At 43.7% G+C, this 21,699-nt stretch overlaps 2 protein-coding genes across 2 annotated transcripts; one reads left to right on the top strand and one right to left on the bottom strand.

Annotated features, from left to right (window-relative positions):
* Positions 1-1,141: 1,141 nt before the first annotated feature.
* Positions 1,142-2,613, bottom strand: LOC130206864 (trace amine-associated receptor 13c-like). The gene is made up of 2 exons (XM_056435090.1): positions 2,441-2,613; positions 1,142-1,961 (listed from the first exon to the last, which is right to left on the bottom strand). Exons 1-2 carry the CDS (start codon positions 2,611-2,613, stop codon positions 1,142-1,144), a joined length of 993 nt encoding a protein of 330 aa, XP_056291065.1.
* Positions 2,614-12,999: 10,386 nt separating this feature from the next.
* Positions 13,000-14,494, top strand: LOC130206919 (trace amine-associated receptor 13c-like). The gene is made up of 2 exons (XM_056435198.1): positions 13,000-13,172; positions 13,675-14,494. Exons 1-2 carry the CDS (start codon positions 13,000-13,002, stop codon positions 14,492-14,494), a joined length of 993 nt encoding a protein of 330 aa, XP_056291173.1.
* Positions 14,495-21,699: the final 7,205 nt, after the last annotated feature.

The following is a 21,699-nucleotide window of genomic DNA, read 5'->3' as shown; positions in this document are numbered from 1 at the left end:
TCATCATACATTATTTACTCTACTTCCTCCGGGATTCTTTGTGACCCTATATGACATCATGTCTCATAGGCTCCTTTGGACCTGGCCTCCTGTCACGGCTCTGTTGATTTTTTCCTGATCCGATGTGAGGTCCTGGGACTATATGTGTACAGATTGTAAAGCCTGCTGAGGAAAATTCATAATTTGTGATATTGGGCTGTACACAATAAACTGAATTGAATTGAATCACGCTTCATGACAGAATTGAACGTATGAGTTTTATACACAAAGAAGTGCTTAAATTATGTTAATCTGGATTTTTACATTCCTGTCTGCACTGGAAGTGGGAATGTGTGGTTTTATGTTCATAACCATCTCCTGATTGTCACATTTTGACAGAGCCCAGTTTCCAATGCATGGGCTTATTGTTGTGAAGCAGATGACAAATCATATCAATAGAATACATATTGTAATACACAGTTGGGTGGATGTATTTCAATAAACCTGCTTCCTGAACAAAAAAAACCAAGTAAGAATCCTCTGGTTTATTGATTCTTTGAAGAATACAAATAACAATTATATTTATAGCTTAACTTGTCTGCAAATTGTCATCATAGCTTTTGATACCACAATGAATTATATGATAACCTGTCAATATTGATTCGGTTATAATCATTTCAATCAATAAAAACGTGACATAATCAATTCAAAGTTATATGCTTTATTGTCATTGAAGTGTTTCACATTTGTATTTCTGTATCTGTTGTGTGTTTCACATACTACTGAAGTTTGATGAGTTTGAAACAATTGACAAAAAAATATATGAAACAATGACATTTCTGGAAGTTTTCCTGTTGTTTTAAAACAAATTAGTAAGAGAAACAATAATTTAAAAAAAATAGATACGGCAATTTCAATAACATGAAGGAACAAAACATATAGGTTAGTTTACATAATCTGAATAAATGAATGAGGCCTGATAATGTTCACATGAAACTTAAAAAGTGTTTTTCGAAAAAATATATACATTATTTTCGTCATATACGGTTGTTGAATTCAGTCACTGGAAGAGATAAAAAATATTTCTACTTTTGTAAAACAAAATGTCTATTGAAGTAGCAACAACAACCTTTCCCCCCATTGTAATCAAACTTATCCATCTTTACATTATGTTGGCATCACAGGAGTCACGCTGCAGTATCTGAAGTGTGACGATGAGTTTAATAGATCTCCTAAACCAAGGGTAGAAAAAAGCATACACCACTGGGTTTAGACAGGAGTTACAATAAAGCAGCCAGACCCCAAAAATTGAAAACACCAAACTTGTGGACATCTCCTGGCTGGCAAAAGAGGGATAAAAATAAGGACAGAAACATATTACAAACACAACCACGACAACACCGAGAGTCCTGGCTGCTTTTCTCTCCGATTTCTTAGCGGTCACCCTAACCGAACCCTGGAGTGTAACGGACGCAATATGAGACCTCATGGCTCGAGCCTGAGACACGGCCGCCACAAACACTCTCATGTACAGAACTATGATGACGGCGATGGGGCCAACAAAGGTCATCGAGACATCAACGGCTCCTTTTATGAAGTCGATTACAACCACACACTCTCCATAGCAGGAATTATATTGATCTGGATGTTTCAGGAAATCCATCAGAATCACACCATTATAGAAAACAGAGCAAATCCAACACAGGCAAATGGTGAATTTAACTCTTTTGGGAGTCACTCTGGTGGGGTAAGACAAAGGGTCACAAATGGCCACGTATCGGTCAACTGATATGAGCACCATGTTTCCGACTGAGGCAGATGTGAGGATGAATGAGGCATAGTAAAATAGTCCACACACAATGCTCCCCAAAAACCAGCAGCCCCCTAAAAGGATGATCTGAACCGGCATCAGCAGGAGGCCAACAAGGAAGTCTGAGACAGCCAGGGAGAGGAGGAGGAGGTTAGTGGGGTTGTGGAGCTGCCTGGAGAGGAAGAATGAGAAAATCATGAGAACATTAATCTGTAAAGGTATGAATAAACAAAATCTGACAAAATACAATGCAATATTCAACATGAAGTTATATTCTCCAATGAGCAAATATTTGTAATACATTTAGCTACTTGTATTTTAAAATGTAAATGTACATTCCTATAAATGTGTGTGTTTGTGTGTGTAGACGAGGAGGTCAGAGAGCGTTCAGCAGTTTAAATTTCAACATGAATATCATTAATGCATTCACGGATTATCATACAGTTAACAATTGTAGTAGAAAAAGTAGTATTATGATTAATTCTTTTTTCTGAATGTAATTCATTTACATTTTTTCTAAATCACATCTCAAAATATTCGTAAACTGTGTTCAGTTAAAATGATCTCTATTGTCCCAACTCTTGTCGAATAAAGTGCTTTATATTGAGATTAACAATATTCTATTGTATGTTTGTAAATTCATCTTCATGCCTGAAATGGGAGATGGAGATGATGACCAGCAGGTTGAGAGCCACAGTGAGAAAAGACATGGAAGACAGAAAGACATAAAGGAATATGCTCTCGGTGCGATGCTGTATCGGCTTCCTGCAGGAGATATTGAGTAGTTGTGGAAAGCAGAGTTCAGCTCCTTCCAGTGTCTCCATCATCAGAGAAAAGGAGACAAGAGTCTTCTGAGCTCTGGCAGCTTTCTTTTCAAAGTCCCCAGTCATACAGCCGATAGAATCTCGCTCCTCCCTCTATCCCCATGACCGAATATATTCTGAGCAAGTTAAACCAGATTGAATATCAACTCTGTTGAATTCCCCATAGTTTTAACAAAGTCAGAGTTTACAGTTGATGAATCTCAAAATGTGCTGTCATTTCCAGATAATAATAATAAGAATAATAATGCATTTCATTTTTATCGCACTCTTCCTTCAAAGAATCTCAGAGTGCCACACATATAGTGAAAACAAATAAAACCGATAAAAACATAGTTAAAGCAACCCATAAAAAGAAAAAATCAGAATGTAATAGCTGACAATAAATTAACTCAAGGTAAAAAAAAATGCCTTCCTGAATAAAAAGGTTTTTAGGCCAGTCTTAAAAGAGTTCAGTGTCTGAGTTTCCATCAGGTGGTCAGGGAGACCGTTCCACAAGCGTGGCGCTGCCGAGCAAAAGGCCCGGTCGCCCATGGTGCGGAGCTTGGTGTCGGGGACCCGAAGGAGCGAGCGGCCTGTGGATCTGAGGGTGCGGGTGGAGGTTAGGGGAGTGATAAGTTCTTGTAGGTAGGGGGGTGCATGTCCGTTGATGCACTTATATGCGAGTACTAGGACCTTGTAGTTAATCCGGAATGAAACAGGCAGCCAGTGCAGTGATTGGAGAATGGGTGATATGTGGTCATATTTCCGGACTCCCCTCAGGACCCTGGCAGCACTGTTTTGGATATATTGTAGTTTGGTGATGTTCTTGTCAGTGATCCCAGTGTAGAGAGTTGCAGTAGTCCAGTCTTGAGGAGATAAAGGCCTGGACGAGCTTCTCTGCGTCTGACAGGGTTAAAGTGGGACGGAGTTTGGAGATGTTTTTTAGATGATAAAAGGAGGTTTTGCACAGGAATTTTATATGATCAGTAAAGGTCAGGTGGGGGTCAAACCGAACTCCCAGATTGGTGATTGTGGAGGAGAGGGGTATGACCTGACTGTCAAAGGTCAGATGAGTTATGGGTGATGTCTGAACCTGGTGTTGAGTGCCAACAAGGAGGGCTTCAGTTTTGCTGCTGTTTAGCTGGAGAAAGTTGTTGCTCATCCACGCCTTTATCTCCCCAAGACAGGCGGTGACACATGACATGCTGCAGAGGGGTTTGGGGCAGTTTTGATGTAAAGCTGTGTGTCGTCAACATTACAATGGAAGGACATCCTATGTCTGCTGACGACACGGCCGAGGGGGAGCATGTAGATAATGAAGAGGATTGGTCCAAGCACCGACCCCTGTGGAACACCACAGGAGACTGGGAGCCGTCTGGACCTGCATCTTCCCAGTGAAACATATTCAGTTCTGCCAGAAAGGTAGGACTGGAACCACTGGAGTGCAGAGTCTGATAGTCCAATGGTGGTGTGGAGGCGCTCTAGGAGGATGGTGTGATCCACTGTATCAAATGCAGCAGTCAGATCCAGGAGGATGAGGAGTGAGGGTGATCCTGCATCGGCTGACATCAGCAGGTCATTTGTCACCTTTAGTAAAGCTGTTTCAGTGCTGTGGGCTGAACGAAATCCTGACTGGAATTTTTCAAATAAGTAGTTGTTTTTGAGATGGTCTTGAAGTTGAGAAGCAACTACCTTCTCCAACACCTTGGACAGGAAGGCAAGGTTGGAGATAGGCCTGTAGTTGGCTAGAACCTCTGGGTCCAGGGTGGGCTTCTTCAGAATGGGACGGATGACAGCAACCTTGAGAGCAGGAGGGACACAGCCAGAGCGAAGGGAAAGGTTAACAACTTTGGTGATGAAAGGACTGAGAGTGGGGATATGTGACTTGAGCAGAGCAGTGGGAATGGGGTCCAGTGTACAGGTACAGGATTTCATATTTCTGAGGATTTTCTCGACATGGCTCTCCTGAACCTCAGCGAGATCGAGAGGAGACAGCACACTCGCAGATAAGGTGTTGGTGTCAGAGAGAAGCAGAGATGGAGAGCTGGACATCGTAGAGCGGATGTTGTTGACCTTTGTTCTGAAGAAGTCAATGAAGCTGTTGCATCGCTCCTCTGTAGCCTCAGTTGAAGAGGATGATTGTGGCTTCAGGAGATGATTTATTGTAGAAAAAAGCTGTTTAGAGTTTCCAGGGTTTTTATTGATTACGCTGGAATAGAACCGTGAGCGAGCATCCTTAAGGGAGTCGGAGCCCTTTGATGCTCACGGAAGGCCAGTTTATGGACAGTGAGCCCAGAGTGTCTGTAGCATCGTTCTATGGCACGCCCAGCTGTTTTTATTTTCCGCAGCTCATGAGTGAACCAGGGAGCGGAGCGTGAGAAGTTGACCTCACGTGATTTGACAGGGGCATGGAGATCAAAAACACTGCTCAAGGATGTATTATAGTGCTCCACTAATTCATCCATTGATGCAGAGGCTGGGCAGGTGATGAGCTGGAGATCCATGGTCATAGTGGCTGGGTCAATGTTTTTCCAGTTCCGAAAAGACATTTGACGCTTAGGACTAATGGTAGGTAGCATAAAAGTCAAGGCCACTGAGATCACGTTGTGGTCGGACACACCGAGATCATAAACCTGTAGGTTACTGATGGAAGCAGAGTCAGTGATAACCAGATCCAGAGTGTGCCCCTTGGTGTGCGTAGGAACCTCAACATGCTGCTGCAGGCCAAGACCCTCAAGCACACCCAGGAAATCTGCTGCAAACTGACAGGAGGGGTTGTCGACATGGATATTTAAATCACCAACAATGACTATATTAGTTGACATAGTGCAGAGTGAGGTGAGGAGATCACTTATCTCAGGTAGAAAAGATGGGTTTGGTTTTGGAGGACGGTATATGAGAAGCACTGTCATGGAGTAAGGAGATTTGCATTTGAAGGCAATGCATTCCATAGAAGAAAGATCAGGCATTGGCAGAGGGGACAGTTTTAGTTCAGCCCGGTGCATGACGGCTAGTCCACCACCACGACCAGAGCTGCGGGCTTTCTCCATGTAGCTATAGCCAGGGGGACATGCTTCATTAAGCACAGAGTAGTCCCCTGGTTTATGCCAGGTCTCTGTTAGGCACATGAAGTCAAGCCCTTTGTCCAGAATATGGTCGTATATGAGGGATTTTTTCATGAGGGATTGAGTGTTTAGCAGCTCCATGATGGCAGGAGACAAAGCAGGGGGTGGAAGTCTCTGCAAGCTCCGTAATACACTGCGATCCACTCCGTGTTTTCCATTGTGCCTAGTATTGGGTAGTCTCGCGATGTTTCCGACGATGACTCCAAGGTTGGTTTTGCTTCCTGATTCCACGTTGAGACCGCGGCGCGAACCTCTGTGGATATAGCGAGGTCTGCTCCTCAGAACCCCACACTCTTGACAGCGGGCTATAAACCCCTTGTCAGATGGAACCATTAAGCTGCGAAAACGCCGTAGCTGCGGGGCGGTGTAGGAAATCATTGCCAGCACCGATGTCAAAAATGGAGCACAAAACAAACCGCGCCGTCTTGCAACGACCACACCCCGTCCAACCCCAGCTCCAGCCGGGGCAACGCCACCTCTCCCAGATGCCAACAGTTCAAAAAGCACACCAATAATCATCACAAAAACAAAACAAAAAAAGGGACTCCAGTAGAGCAGGTAGGCTCTCAGTTTCACTGATCAATCAAAAGTCCGCCGTATTCCTAGTGTCTTCCAACACGAGAGGCGGTTGAATAAAGTAGCTATAAAAAGTCACATAAATCATACAAGCGATAACAAAGTGTCAAGAGGAGCGGCAGCCAGCGTGCGCCAGCGTGCGCCAGCGTACCCTCGTGATGGGTGGGGTCTGGGTCCACGTCTGGTGGACATAGGGTTCAATGGGGTCAACCGTACCCAAGAGTTTCTTTCAACAACATTTTGAACCTTGGGAGTTGGATGTGCAGCTTTGTGATGAAGCAAATTGCAAATAGGATGGTCATCGATTTCCGCATTTCCTAATGTGCTAGGAATGACCATTATCAAGGAGTGTTGCTGTGAGTTGTATCTATAGCACAGGCCTGATCTTTGTTAATTTATCTTCTGTGTACCAACCTCCCAATTTAGCAGGCTCTCCATCAGTGTCACCAGGTCCAGACTAATGCCACCGCTGATTTCCCAGCGAGGATCTGTGGAGTCCACAAGGGGTACCATAATAATTGTCAGCCACATGCTCCCAACTTCACCTGACAGATGATACCTTATTTAAGCACCTTAGCAATGGCTTGCCTGGAGGATAACGCCTCAGCGCTGGTCTGTATAATGAGAGTTACTGTTTACATCCCTGTTGTCAATGTAGACCCAGGGTGTACTGTACCCACTCACTATTCTAGGTACCCACCTGCTGAGCTAACCTGTAGGTCTTGAGGAAACGGTGGTATCTGCCACAGTTTTATCTCAGACTGTAACTAGTTCAGTGAAGTGCTGATCTAACAGCCGGAGCAGTGTCCATTCAGGTCCTATCGCAAACATTCAATGGTAAATAGTCAAATGGACCTGTACTTGTAGAGCGCTTTTCTAGTCTTCCGACAGACTCAAGGTGCTTTAACGCTACATGACATAATTCACACATTCATACACTGATGGGAGGAGCAACCTGCCCATCAGGACCAACTAATAATTACACACCATAGGCACAGCTACGGGAGAAATGTTGAGTCTAGCCCAAGTTCACATCTAGATGGACTTGCAAAGCCGGGGTTCAAGGACGACTAAGTATCAATCAAAGAAAAAAACTCAATGAACACAGCATTGTGCACTCCCTGTAGGCTATTCGAGTGGATCCGAATGTCATTTGGGCTGTGCAAGGCCCTAAAGGCAGCAGGCCGGAGGCTGCGAATTAGGCCGGACCAATCAGGCCAGGCCCTTGAGGCTAGAGCAGTTGTGGGCAAACTTTTTGACTTGTGGGCCACAATCGGTTCTAAAATGTGACAGAGGGGCCGGGCCAGGAGCATTTGGACACGCAATGTAATTGATCAAACCTGGAGATTGCGTCTGTTTTTTATACATTTCAATTGAAGGTGCAAAATTTAAGAAAACATTTACTGGAAAAAGATCAATGGAATCACTTTCAACATTCAAAACAAATTATTACCCAATGAAATACTCAAGCTCAATAATTTCTAATTGTTTTAAACCCCGCAAAATAATGGACAGATTGTCCTGAGAGATAGACTGTTTTACATATCCTGCCTGCAGCAGAAACTAGAAAGGGGTCTGTCATGTGTGGTCACGGTTGTCGCAGCAAGAGAGGACCCAAACGCCGACATTACTGCACAAACTATTTAATTACAAAAATCACAGACCAGACCAGACAGGAACGACAAAAACGCAGACTAAACAGTACGAAGCCACACTGGGAATGAGACGAACAGGGTTTACATACACAGGCAAGGTGAGAGGATTGGACAACGGGGAACGAGACACAGGTGGACACAATGAGGGCGGGGCCAGCAATCACACAGAAGGAAACAATCAGGGCCAGGACAGACAATCACAGGGAGACAGACGACACAAGGACTTCTAAACAAGACACGAAACTAGACACAAACTCCAGATCCTAACAGTACCCCCCCCTCAAGGGACGAATTCCAGACGTCCCAAGCGTTCCACACGGGTGGGTGGAGGGGAGCCGGAGGAGGGTCCAAGGCTGTAGAAGCAGTCCGGGGGGCGGGCCGCAGGACGATAACCAGGCCAAGGGGAAGGGCGGGCCGGAGGACATGAGTGGGGAGCTAGGGGACCGGGCTCAGGAGAGGAAGTCACAGGGGTACCGGGGTCTTGGGATGGGGGCTCTGTGGGACCAGGACCGGGCAACGAGACATGGGGAACTGTGACTGGACGGGACGGTTCACGGGGAACCGGGGATGGACGGGACTGGAACATCGGGGACAGGAGCCGTTGACGGAACATCGGGGGCTGGAACCGGCGACGGAACACCGGGGACTAGAACCAGAACATCGGGGGCTGGAGGCGGCGGCGGAACACCGGGGACAGGAACATGAACATCGTGGACTGGAACCGGTGACGGAACACCGGGGACTGGAACCGGAACATCGTGGACTAGAACCGGCGACGGAACACCGGGGACTGGAACCAGAACATCGTGGACTGGAACCTCGGGGTCTGGAGCCTGTGACGGAACACCGGGGACTGGAACCGGCACATCGGGGACTGGACCCGGCACAGACCCAAGGGCCCGGAGGGACTCCCACATGTTGTGGAGATGCACATCATGGGAGGCTGGCCAGACCAGAACCGGCGACGGAACACCGGGGACTGGAACATCGTGGACTGGAACCTCGGGGTCTGGAGCCTGTGACGGAACACCGGGGACTCGAACCGCCAACATTGACTGCAAGGCCCGGAGGGACTCCCACATCTCCTCAAGAAGTACCTGAGAATTAGCTGGCCAGGCAGGAACCGTGCAGCAGAAACTGAAGGCTGGGTCCATTATTGGTGGCTTCGTTCTGTCATGTGGTGTCACGGTTGTCGCAGCAAGAGAGGACCCAAACGCCGACATTACTGCACAAACTATTTAATTACAAAAATCACAGACCAGACCAGACAGGAACGACAAAAACGCAGACTAAACAGTACGAAGCCACACTGCGAATGAGACGAACAGGGTTTACATACACAGGCAAGGTGAGAGGATTGGACAACGGGGAACGAGACACAGGTGGACACAATGAGGGCGGGGCCAGCAATCACACAGAAGGAAACAATCAGGGCCAGGGCAGACAATCACAGGGAGACAGACGACACAAGGACTTCTAAACAAGACACGAAACTAGACACAAACTCCAGATCCTAACAGGGTCTTTAAATTGAGGGCGATGTGCGGCGTCATCTGGTCAGCATGAGTATGAAAATATGGCCCTAAAGCTGACAATTGAAGTTTGATTTTTAAAAATTCTTCATATCTCTTCTGAAAACACACCTTTACTCATGTGGACGAACTGTTTTGGTGTTTGAAATTGGTTTACCATAGGTTATAAGTTCACAAAAGCAGTGAAATATCTTAATACAATGCTAGATACATGTAAATAAATGTGGAAAACCAAATTTTGTATCATTGTTTTTTGAGTAGAAATGATGTGGTCCGTCATACATTCACCAAAATGATAAAGATGGGACTGAGAAATGACTTCATATTGCAGATAAAGTTTCATGGGGTGTGTGCAAATAAAAAATGACCATTATTTTTTTTCCAAATAAATATGTATTGTACATGAAAAATAAACAAAAATCTACATTATATACATGTTGAGAAATAGAAAACAGAACACAACTATTGACACAGACTATTTACAATATGGCTTCACTATAATAACATCATGTCATCGTGTCACGAGACCCCTTTGCTGGCCGGGCAGGCGGAGCTGCAGGCCGGAGCTGCGCACACGTAACGGACACCGTGACGAGACACCGTGACGAGACACGTAACGGACACCGTGACGGGACACGTAACGGACACCGTGACGAGACACGTAATGGACACGTAACGTTTAGTAAAGACACTTACCCGGGTCCAAGTGGATCTCTTCTGGCTGCGTGTTCCTCCTCGTGGCTCTGCAGCTCCTCCTCCTCCGGAGGCTCCGCGCTGCTCGCCCAAATCACTGCGGCTGTTTCTAAATGAGCCTCACCTGTGTGGTGGGCGGGTCCTTTGTGATTTACTGAGTGTTCATTGGTTGTTTTTTTCGCAAAATGTTGACAGACAAACGGATTGACAAATTACGGTGAAGGGTTTCGTGTGACGAGTACTTTCCGCGCCAACGCACACCGGAAGTAAACAAAGTTGCGATTTGGACAAATTCGGCGGGCCGGATTAAAAAGCCTAACGGGCCGGATATGGCCCGCGGGCCGTAGTTTGCCCATGTCTGGGCTAGAGGCACAAAGGGCGCAGGGCCATTGGGAAGGAGTTCAGGCACACACCAGGGGCTGGATGCAGGAAGCAGGGTCAAGGAGTCAGAACCAGCCAGGTCCAATGGACCCTACGAGTCCAGAAGTTAGAAAGACTCTGGGGAAGAAGTAGAGTTAGTAATCTATAATGAAGAGATGTACATTTGTCCATAAGTAGAGAGAAAAGAGGAGATAGGTGCTCAGTGTATCCTAAAACGTCGCCCAGCAGCCTATAAGCCTATAGCAGCATCTCTAGGAGCTGGACCTGGGCAAATCTGAGACTGAGAAACACTGAGAAACTGTCAAAGAGGAAAGTCTTAAATCTACTCTTAAATGTGGTGACTGTGTCTGCCTCCAGGACTGAAGGTGGAAGCTGGTTCCATAAAAGAGGAGCTTGATAACTGAAAGCTCTGGCTCCCATCCTACTTTTTAAGACTCTAGGAACCACAAGTAGATTAATCAGCATCGATTACAAAGAAATCAAACCACTACAATTGGGGAGCCAGCCAGGAGGGGCTGGCTCCCCAATTGCACTGTGGCCATAGTACAATTCAACCCACCTGAATATTGGGAAAGAGAGAAACGAATCCCTCGTCTGTACAAATGTCATAACAGGCAGATTATGCAACGGGCTTGTGGACACAGATTTAGAGAAAGCCCCCCACCTTTCATACAGAGCCAGATACGCAGTATTTAAGCCATCTTTCGGTAAGTTTGTCTCTTTCAACATTTTCCATTTCTTTCTAAATGCAGGATACCAAAACGTCAGCATCATGCAGCATTAAGGCTCTGGCTCTCATCCTACTTTTTAAGACTCTAGCGACCATAAGTAAGCCCGCATTTCGTGAGCGCAGATCTCTCGTGGGGCAATATGGTGCTACAAGCTCTTATTAGAGCAGTCCTATGAGGAATTTCAGTAATCTAGTCTTGAAATAACAAAAGAGTGAATAATTTTCTCTGCATCAAGATGTACCTGAATTTTTAAATGTAACGTAGATGAAAAATGCAGTCCTTGAGATTTGTTTTATGTGGGAGTTAAAGGACAAGTCCTGATCAAAGATAATGCCGAGATTCTTTACAGTGGTGTTGGATTCCTTCCACGGCCTGAGGATATCGACACGCCTATTTTCACTCGTAGTCAAAGTGCCACCTACTGGCTCAACTGGACTTGCTCGAATCCACCTCAAATTTGTCATGCTTGTTTACGATTTGCGGCCTGAGGATATCGAGATGCCTATTTTCACTCGGTCAAAGCGTCGTCCACTGGCGAATGAAAATCAGCGTTCCGTGAAAAACGGTAAGACGTCCGACCAGTGGGACTGTGTTCTCGGCTGAGCAGGCTGACGTCCTGCCGGCGCCCCCGACTGGTGCAGATGAGCAAGGACCCGTTCATCGCTGCTCGCAGCTTTAATTTCGTTTTTTATTTTAGAAAATTGGGCGCATATTAGGGCTACTTAACATACACGAAAATTCACAAAATTTGGCAAGCTTGTCAGGCTTGTTCAAAATCGACATATCCAATACACGTATAACTTTGGTTTAGAAAAATTGCTCTCTAGCGCCCCCTCAAAGTTTGACAGGCGACGCCCCTTACCCAGAATGTCTGAGTGAAATCAGATTGATTTGTAATTGTTCATGTAGCAGCTCTATTGCCGCTACCCGTGAGTTTCCCCCAAAAGCTCCAAGGATCAGCCAATCACCAAGAGGTTCCGTTAGACGACATATTTTATTATCACACACAACGCACAGCAGACCGCAAACCTGCGCCTCTGCTCACTTCTCTCCCTACCTCCAGCTTTGCTGCCCTTTTTATATGAGCAGCATCGGCTGCTGACTAATTGCCAATCAGTCAGAGCATCTGACTGATTGGCAACCAGCCAGCAGCCGAGGCCAGATTGGGGACAGCTGCCACAGTTCACACTTGTCCAATTGGACCTGCTCTACAAGAAAGCCTTTCAGAACCCTAAGCTCCGCCAGTCCCGTCCGGCTACCAGCCCAAGCCCCAGCAGCCCTCGCCGTTCCCCGCTGCCGCCTGGCAGCCCCCGCCATTCCTGTCGGGGATTCCCTGTGTTCCGTTGGCGCCCCTGCCGGTTCCCGCAGTCCCCTCCACGCTGCAGTCCCGGCCGATCCGGGCTCCCCGTGTCCATTCTACGTCCCGGTTGACTCTGGTGCCCCGTCTCCGTCCCTGTCGGCCGCAGTTCTCCCCGTCCCATCCCTGCCGGACCCAGTTCTCATTTCAGTTCAGACTATATGAACCAATGAACCTCTTAGGTGCGCGTCTTGTTTTTAATGCTCATTACTTCAACACCATTGGGAGTAATCATTCCAAACTTGCACTACATGTGCACATTGGGAATAGAGGCCGAGATTCTATCGGCTGTATGACTGGGGACTTTGATCAGAAAGCAGCCAGAGCTCAGCAGCCTCCCTCCTCCTTTCTCTCATGATGGAGACACTGCAAGGAGCTGAACTCTGCTTTCCACAACTACTCAACACCTCCTGCAAGAGGCCGATGCAGCATCGCACCGAGAGCTTATTCCTTAACATCTTTTTCTCTTCCATGTCTTTTCTCACTGTGGCTCTCAACCTGCTGGTCATCATCTCCATCTCCCATTTCAGGCATGAAGATGAACTTACAAGCATGTAATAGAATATTGTTTATCTCAATATAAAGTAGTTTATTTTACAAGAGTTGGGAAAATAGAGATATTGTTAAATTAACACAGTTTAAGAACATTTTGTGATCTGAAACGATTTAAATGGCATGGCATTGAAGAAAAATTATATCAATCATAAGAGTACTTTTTCTACTATAATTGTTATCAGTGAATGCATTAATGATAATCATGTTGAAATATAAGCTGCTGCAAGTTCTCTGACCTCCTCTTCTACCCACGCACACACACGATGAGTAAGAAAAGGTCTTCAAAGGATACCTCGCCATAGCCTTATAAGAAAAACAAATTATTAAATAGATAGCCGGTGTTCCGAAAATTGATAGGGATGTAAAACTTAAATATTTGCTTTTGGAGATTATAACATATTTTGTTTATTCATACCTTTTACAGATTATCATTTTCTCATGACTTCTAAACATAATATAATCATTCTTCCTCTCCAGGCAGCTCCACAGCCCCACTAACCTCCTCCTCCTCTCCCTGGCTGTCTCAGACTTCCTTGTCGGCCTCCTGCTGATGCCGGTTCAAATCATCCTTTTAGGGGGCTGCTGGCATTTGGGGATCATTGTGTGTGCACTTTTTTATTATGTCGCTCTCATCCTCACATCTACTTCAGTAGGAAACATGGTGCTCATATCAGTTGACCGATACGTGGCCATTTGTGACCCTTTGTCTTACCCCACCAGAGTGACTCCCAAAAGAGTTAAATTCAGCATTTGCCTGTGTTGGATTTGCTCTGTTTTCTATAATGGTGTGATTCTGATGGATTTCCTGAAACATCCAGATCAATATAATTCCTGCTATGGAGAGTGTGTGGTTGTAATCGACTCCATAAAAGGAGCCGTTGATGTCTCGATGACCTTTGTTGGCCCCATCGCCGTCATCATAGTTCTGTACATGAGAGTGTTTGTGGCGGCCGTGTCTCAGGCTCGAGCCATGAGGTCTCATATTGCGTCCGTTACACTCCAGGGTTCGGTTAGGGTGACCGCGAAGAAATCGGAGAGAAAAGCAGCCAGGACTCTCGGCGTTGTCGTGGTTGTATTTTTAATATGTTTCTGTCCTTATTTTTATCCCTCTTTTGCCAGCCAGGAGATGTCAACAAGTTTGGTGTTTGCAATGTTTGGGACCTGGCTGCTTTATTGTAACTCCTGTCTAAACCCAGTGGTGTATGCTTTTTTCTACCCTTGGTTTAGGAGATCTATTAAACTCATCGTCACACTTAAGATACTGCAGCGTGACTCCTGTGATGCCAACATAATGTAAAGATGGATAAGTTTGATTACATTGGGGGGAAAGGTTGTTGTTGCTTCACCAGCCAGTTTTACTTCTTTTTTTTTTACAAAAGTAGAAATATTATTTGTATTCCGGTGACTGAATTCAACAACCGTATATGACGAAAATAATGTATATATTTTTTCTAAAAACACCTTTAAGTTTCATGTGAACATTATCAGGCATCATTCCTTTGTTCAGATTATGTAAACTAACCTATATGTTTTTTTCTCCTCTATTTGTTGTTAAAATTGCCTTATCTATATTTTAATCATGATGTAGGAGATCCTGGCCCGAGGATGGGGCAGTAATACAATGTTAGTTGTATTCATATTTCATTCAAACCATTATTATTAATAATTTGTCAGTGTCACTTAAATGTTTGCTAAAACCATTAAAAATATGTTTTCAAAAGAATGAATGTTTAATCTGGTTCAACTCTGAATGTTTCCATTTTCTAAAACCCCTTTAAGTTTCATGTGAACATTATCAGGCCTCATTCATTTGTTCTGAGTAAACTAACTCATAAACACACAAAAAATACAGAAATACAAATGTGAAACACTGCAATGACAATGAAGCATATAACTTTTAATTGATGTCATGTTTTTATTGATTGAAATGATTATAACATAATGATTATTGACAGGTTATCAGATTATTTTCTGTTCTATCAAAAGCTCTGATGCCAATATTTATTTAGTTTTTTTGTTCTGGAAGCAGCTTTAATGACATACATCCACCTAACTGTGTTTTACAATTGTGTATTTTTTGTGTGTGAATTAATGTGATTTGTCATAATCTGCTCTACAACAATAAGACCATGTCATAGGAAACTGGGCTCTGTGTCGTCAAAATGTGACACAACAAACATACCACACATTCCCACTTCCTGCACAGACAGGAATGTAAAACACCAGATAAACATAATTTCAGCACTTCTATGTGCATGAAACTCATACGTTCAATTCTTGCATGAAGTGGGATGACATCATAACTCGAAAATAGCTCCATCTTCCTTTTTCTGTGCAGAACGAATCAACATCTGTGTTGGTGTGCAGGGCCTTCGTGACTACAAGTGCCTTTGCTGCGTGTAATAAAAGTTGAGCACCCGTTTTTTCAAATTATATAAGTAGAACTATTGTTTATGTGTTTGAGTTCAACAAACTTATCTGAAGAAAACAATTTTTTTTCAAAAACACCTTTAACTTCCATGTGAACAATATCAGGCCTCGTGCATTTAGTGTGTAAACTAACCTAGATTATCATTTATAAGTTAAAAAAAAAAAAGTTCCCTAAACGTGACATAATATGATTTTTCTTTAATTTCTTAACATTAATAAATCCAATGTATATATATATCAATTGTTTTAAAATTATCACGCACCATTAAAGTGGGTAATCACATAAATAAAAATGTGATACACTGCAATGACAAATAAAGCAAAACATTTTGAACTGATGACATCTTTTTTATTTATTTTAAATGATTATTACCTCGTCATTATTGACAGGATAGCAGATTATTATAGTGTCTTTGCTTCCTGTAATAAAAGTTAATAAGCACTAATAAGAAGGGACGGATTAAAAAAAGAAAGAAAAAAAACAATCAAGCATTTAAGTATATTATCCTGCGAATAAGATAATTTGAGGAGGCAAACTTTTACTCTATAGCGGCCGAAATATTTATTCATATCGATTTGGACATACAAAACATATGAAATACAGTATTTTGTGTCATGTTTTAATGTTCCATCCTTTCTCTTACTGTGGCGTGTACTGAAGGGTTCATATATAGTTGTTTACGTCTCAGTTACATGTGCTTCTTTTACATTTTATTTAAGTGTTGTGACTATCGGTGTATTTAATTTAACGTATTGACAACAACAAGGCAATTGATTTCCCCTTCAGAGAAAAAAGAACGGTGGTTTTGGCCTCTCCCATCATCATCCCTCCAATATGTGAGATTTTTATAGCTGTTACTTTAAACGATTGCCGGAGTGTGACATGACATAAGCCTGCGACATGATGACATAAGGGCCAAATTCAATTCAATTCAGTTTATTTTGTATAGCCCAATATCACAAATCATCAGAGGGCTTTAGAATCTGTACACACAGACATCCCTGACCTTTGACCTCACATGGGATCAGGAAAAACTCCCAACAAATAGAAAAAACCCTTTCACAGGGAAAAAAAGGAAGAAACCTTCAGGAGAGCAACAAAGGAGGATCCCTCTCCAGGATGGACAGAACAATAGATGTCATGTGACCAGAAGGAATCATTACAGAGTAACAACACATTCAATGAGTAAAATAGAGTCCCAAACCAAGACAACAGCTTCTTTAACATTAATTAGTTATAGCGGCCCATTGTCAGTAATAGAAAATATATATATATATATATATATATATATATTATATATATTCTTTTTTTAACATTACTGCACAGGTCTCATAAAGATTACGAGTGCTCTCTTTCTCTATCACCCACATACATGAGAATATATTGGATGAATAATTATTAAAGCAGCAAAACAACTAACACTTTGTTAAAGATGTGTGTCTCTCTAGCTCTCCCTGATAATAATGGATTTACAGACACTTTTCTGATTAAAAGTAACAATGAGTTATGTTGGGCATGTGCATATCATATTTCACATCTGTTAAAATAACTGTGATTGTGTCACTGTGTATTCTGCAAAGTCTTTTAAATCACAATCTCCATGAGCTGTTGAGGATTCACATACATGTCAGTGGGCATACGAACATGTCAGGGATGAGCATTGACAGCGAACTGTTGTACAGATCCAGAGTTATCAAGATTACAGTACAATTAAAAGACAGGTTTTTTCCCTTGATCCTAGATGTCTTTTGTTCAAGAACAAAACAAAATGTTAAAATTCTCCCTTTCATAAAGAACATCTCAGTTAAAAAAAAGGATTCATACACATGTTGACCAATGGGTGTCCAGGACTTTAAACCAAATTTCCATGACCAAACATTTTGGGAAATCTTGGTCTGGCAGCTGTCTCTGATTTGGCCTCGGCTGCTGATGATTGGCAATCAGTCAGCAGCCGAGGCCTCTCTTATAAAAGCTCCCACTTGAGAGTGGAGAAGGGAGGAGTGAGCAGAGGCGCAGGTTTGCGGTTCTGCGGTCTGCAGAGTGTTGTGTGTTACGAATAAAATATGTCGTTCAACAAAACCTCTTGGTGCCTGGCTGATCCTTGGTGCTGGAGGGGGAAACCCACGGGTAACGGCCTGAAACCTGTTACACTTGGTGTTTACATGAAAAAGTGATGAAATGTAGTATTTAAACTAACAATGAGAACTCCAAAGCATACAGTATATAACCTTAAATGACTCAAATGACTGAGAGACAACAGTTTGATTACAAGAATAAACATGTATGTATTTTCAGTTAAGGTGCGTTCACTTGCATCGAGGAAAATATATAGTAGGAAGAGAGTAACTGCTTATATTTTGAGCGTCATTCCTTTAAAAGCATATTCATTATTTAAAACTCAGTGTAAAATGAACATATGAATATAACACATTTCCATGACTTCCAAAAGTTTGGGGATTTTTGTTTTCAGTCACTTTTCCAGGCCTGGAAATAAACATTTTAAAATTCCATTACTATTTCGGGTTTGCTATGACAGTACGGACCCTTGAAAGACAAAGTTCAAACCCGCCTGCTTGTCACTATAGTACTTTAACGTCAGAGGAGCCCGGCTTCAAAATCAGGTGCTGGGAAAAGGGCCTAATCGGCCTCAGCTGCAGGGGATCGGGGGTCGTGTGTCCTTGACCCTTTATTAGGTGTAACTAGGATGGAGGCACAGGACTTATTAAACGGCGTTACATCAAAGAAATCAGAAGAAGAGAGGATCTAGTGCTCGAAATACCCATGACCATGTTGAGACTGGGCATTGGTGAACAATGTTGCTGGGCTCCTGCTCACTCTGGTGTGGAGGGAAACAATAGAGCAGATGGGGAGGTATGGCAAAGGAATTGGGACAACGACTGCAAAGGAAGACACTACCGTAACATTCAAAAATCTATAAATGTAAAATCATTCAAAGGGAAGTGTCAAAGAGAGGAAGTGATCATTTCACGATTAAAGATTCGGTCACACGGGTCTGAACTCAACGCGGTCGGAACAGATAGGTGCAGTGTTTGGTTGTGGCGAGACGGAAGATGTACACCAACGACTGTTAAACTCCTGAAGTTTGCAGACGACACAACGGTCATCGGCATCAAGAACGGTGACGAGTCCACGTCCAGCTGGTCCTCTGTGTGGTCACAACCGCCTGGAGCTGAACAAACCCACAACTGTGGAGATGACTGGAATTTAGGAGGAGCCCCCCAACATGACTCCCCCTCACCATACTCAACAGCTCGGTCTCTGCGGTGGAGACCTTCAGGTTTCTGGCAACCACACTCTCTCAGGTACCTGAAGTGGGCCTCCGACATTAGCACCGTCAGGAAAAAAGGCCCAGCAGAGGTCGTACTTCCTGCCTCAGGAGCTGCTGATCCGGTTCCACTCCGCCACCATCCAGTCTGTGCTCTGTTCCTCCATCACTGTGTGGTTTGGATCGGCCACGGAAGCGGATTCTGATCCTGACACCGACTGTACTTTTCAAACTTTACGTCCTGTACTTTTTGAACTGGATGTTTTACGTCAGCTTTTGTCCTTTCCGTGGACCCCAGGAAGATTAGCGGCCGCCAAGGTGTCAGCGAATGGAGATCCAGTTAATAAACAAATAAGAAAATAAAAACATTCTGCCAGGTTTCAGCTGACACTTCTGTATTTGGAGAAAATGTAGTCAGTTTTTTATATTGTGTCATCACGTATTTTAGCTGTTTAGTGGATTTTCGAGAGTTTGAGAGGTTGCGTCACAAAAATGTCGTCATTAAAAAGAAATGATCTTCGTAAACAACAACAAATTGACTCTGAATCGGTCTAATTAGCAACAATTGCATAACGTGTTGCGGTGAGAGCTTGTTTTAGATCTCACTATCACACCTCTGATTGCTGTGATGTCATCATGAGTCACTAATGAAAGCAGGTGTGAACATTGTCCGAGCCAGAGAGGTACACAGCGACGGTTAATGGGCTGCACGCCGAGAGCCGCTCACCCCAGGGGGTCTTAAAAACACAATGTGTGAGTGTGTTGTCGTTGTTGTGTCCATAACAACGACAACACACTCTGAAGTTGTGCACAGTGAACGGATAGTTTCCAAACTGACGCAAACCGGGTGTGATGACCCCTCCTTTCCACTCGAGGGCTTTCAGGATGTTGATGGTCAGCTGATGACCCACACCTGAGCCTGCTGTGGTTCTCTCCACTTGAACAACGAGGGTCTCACTTTTAGTGGAGTTCTCTTCACACAATAGGCCCGTTCACGTGTTCGAGGGCAGGTGGGAGCGGCAGGGGGAAAAGCCGGACAGTTTCTAGCTGCCTTCAAAGAATAAACAGGAAGTAACTGTATCGTTTACTTCCTGTTTGATCCGCTCTGTAGGCTGCTTGTGGTTTGCAGACCTTGTTTAGAATTATTCAAATGTGCTTGTTTCTGGCATTGTACGTTATCTTTAGTTTATTTTTCAAGGTCTGCGTGTGAAACACATTGCTGCTCGTTTTGATATTTGTTATAGAAATAAACTTTAATATTCTTATCAACCACACAGTATATGTGTTTAGATTAAACCGGCCTTTGAGCCGGGTTCAAACACACGGTGAGCATGCGGATCGACATGAAATCGTCTCGCTTCCTATTCCTCGATTAAAGAGATTACAATTAAAAGCTTCTTCCAACTTTAGCCTGTGAGCCGGGATCATGGACTCCCTCATTCGCTTGGCTTGACACAAGACACCTCTGACCTCTGACCCCTGAGGAGCCAAACCGACACGCGTGTGTAGAGGATGTGAAAGGTCATGGCGTAGTACGTTGTGTGTGCTGATTACGTAACAACGGTAGATCTCCTAAAACAAAACAAGCTTATACCTATAACTACATTATGACTGCTAATGCTTCTAATGACTTTTCACATTTAAAAAACAAAATATTAAAATAAACGGGTCATTGTGTGTTTCACATTATCTACAATGTAGATTCATATAGATGCATTATGGATTGATATATTCACACACACACACACACACACACACACAGCTGATGGCATAATCAACCATCACTACAACCGTGACCACATGTTCACCATAGCAGGATTTATATCTGCCGGGTGTTTCAGATTCATCCAATAAAAGAATAAGAATGTCGACACAGTTTTAAACGTGGGATATTTTGTTACAATGAATTTCAAGGTGTTATTGCCTTTTTTATTTAAAAAAATTTATGCCTGCAGTAAAATAGCATTGAGTTTGACATGGTCATAGCCAAGGTCATTCTGAATAGGATTAGGCTACAATGCAATGTCAAGTAAACCTTTAAAGAACAAATATGGACATTTTCAATGTGTTACAACAACATTTGACTCTCCCTGCACAGTAATATACTAAAGAACTACTTAAAACGGTACATGGTCATAGTAGTGCTCAATCAGGACCAGTTAGTTGAGCTTCTTAGTCAAGTTAACCAAAGAATTGATGAGAATTTAATTTTGTATTCAAAACAAAAACACCATGTTCACTGTTTTGGTATTATAGACATTTCGACACAGTCGTCCCCATTTCCCAAGGCTCTGAAGTAATTGGACAGCTGTTTGCCAGATGGCTTCCTGGGCGGATGTGGAGGGGTCCCTCCTTACTCAAATGACAAATTGAGCAGATAAAGGGTCTGGGCCCTATTTCTCGTACCTGGCTAACGTAGTTCGCGGGATAATTTCGGGAATGAGATTACACAAGCGAGGCTTTTCGCTTTCATGAAGAAAGTTTGGAAAAATCACCAGAGCAACAATAAAAACAATTTGAACCTGCTCCAACGCAGGCTGATTCAGTCTAGCTGGATACACACAGTGAGCATGCGGATGGACATGAAATCCTCTCGCTTCCGGATCAAAGCAACAGAGATAAGCCCCACCCCTCTAAAGGTGCGTTCACACCAAAAGCGGATTTTTTTTTTCGCGCGACCGAATCTCATGAAAAGTCAACGTACAGACGCGTGTGGCTGCGATAGACGCAATATTTTCCCGGGCGACGCGATGTGGGCGACGCGTTTACAGCGGCGCAATTTTCG

Source organism: Pseudoliparis swirei, chromosome 2 (assembly GCF_029220125.1).
Source record: "Pseudoliparis swirei isolate HS2019 ecotype Mariana Trench chromosome 2, NWPU_hadal_v1, whole genome shotgun sequence".
Taxonomy (NCBI): Eukaryota; Metazoa; Chordata; class Actinopteri; order Perciformes; family Liparidae; genus Pseudoliparis; species Pseudoliparis swirei.
Note: the sequence above shows the minus strand (reverse complement) of the source record. Positions and strands in the feature narration are given on the sequence as shown.

What these genes read in the sequence shown, in the direction of transcription:
- LOC130206864 (XM_056435090.1), bottom strand. Translation starts at nt 2,613, where the DNA reads ATGGAGACACTGGAAGGAGCTGAACTCTGCTTTCCACAACTACTCAAT. An exon ending in ATCTCCATCTCCCATTTCAG is followed by an intron (nt 1,962 to 2,440) that starts GCATGAAGATGA and finishes CTTCCTCTCCAG; the next exon opens with GCAGCTCCACAACCCCACTA.
- LOC130206919 (XM_056435198.1), top strand. Translation starts at nt 13,000, where the DNA reads ATGGAGACACTGCAAGGAGCTGAACTCTGCTTTCCACAACTACTCAAC. An exon ending in ATCTCCATCTCCCATTTCAG is followed by an intron (nt 13,173 to 13,674) that starts GCATGAAGATGA and finishes CTTCCTCTCCAG; the next exon opens with GCAGCTCCACAGCCCCACTA.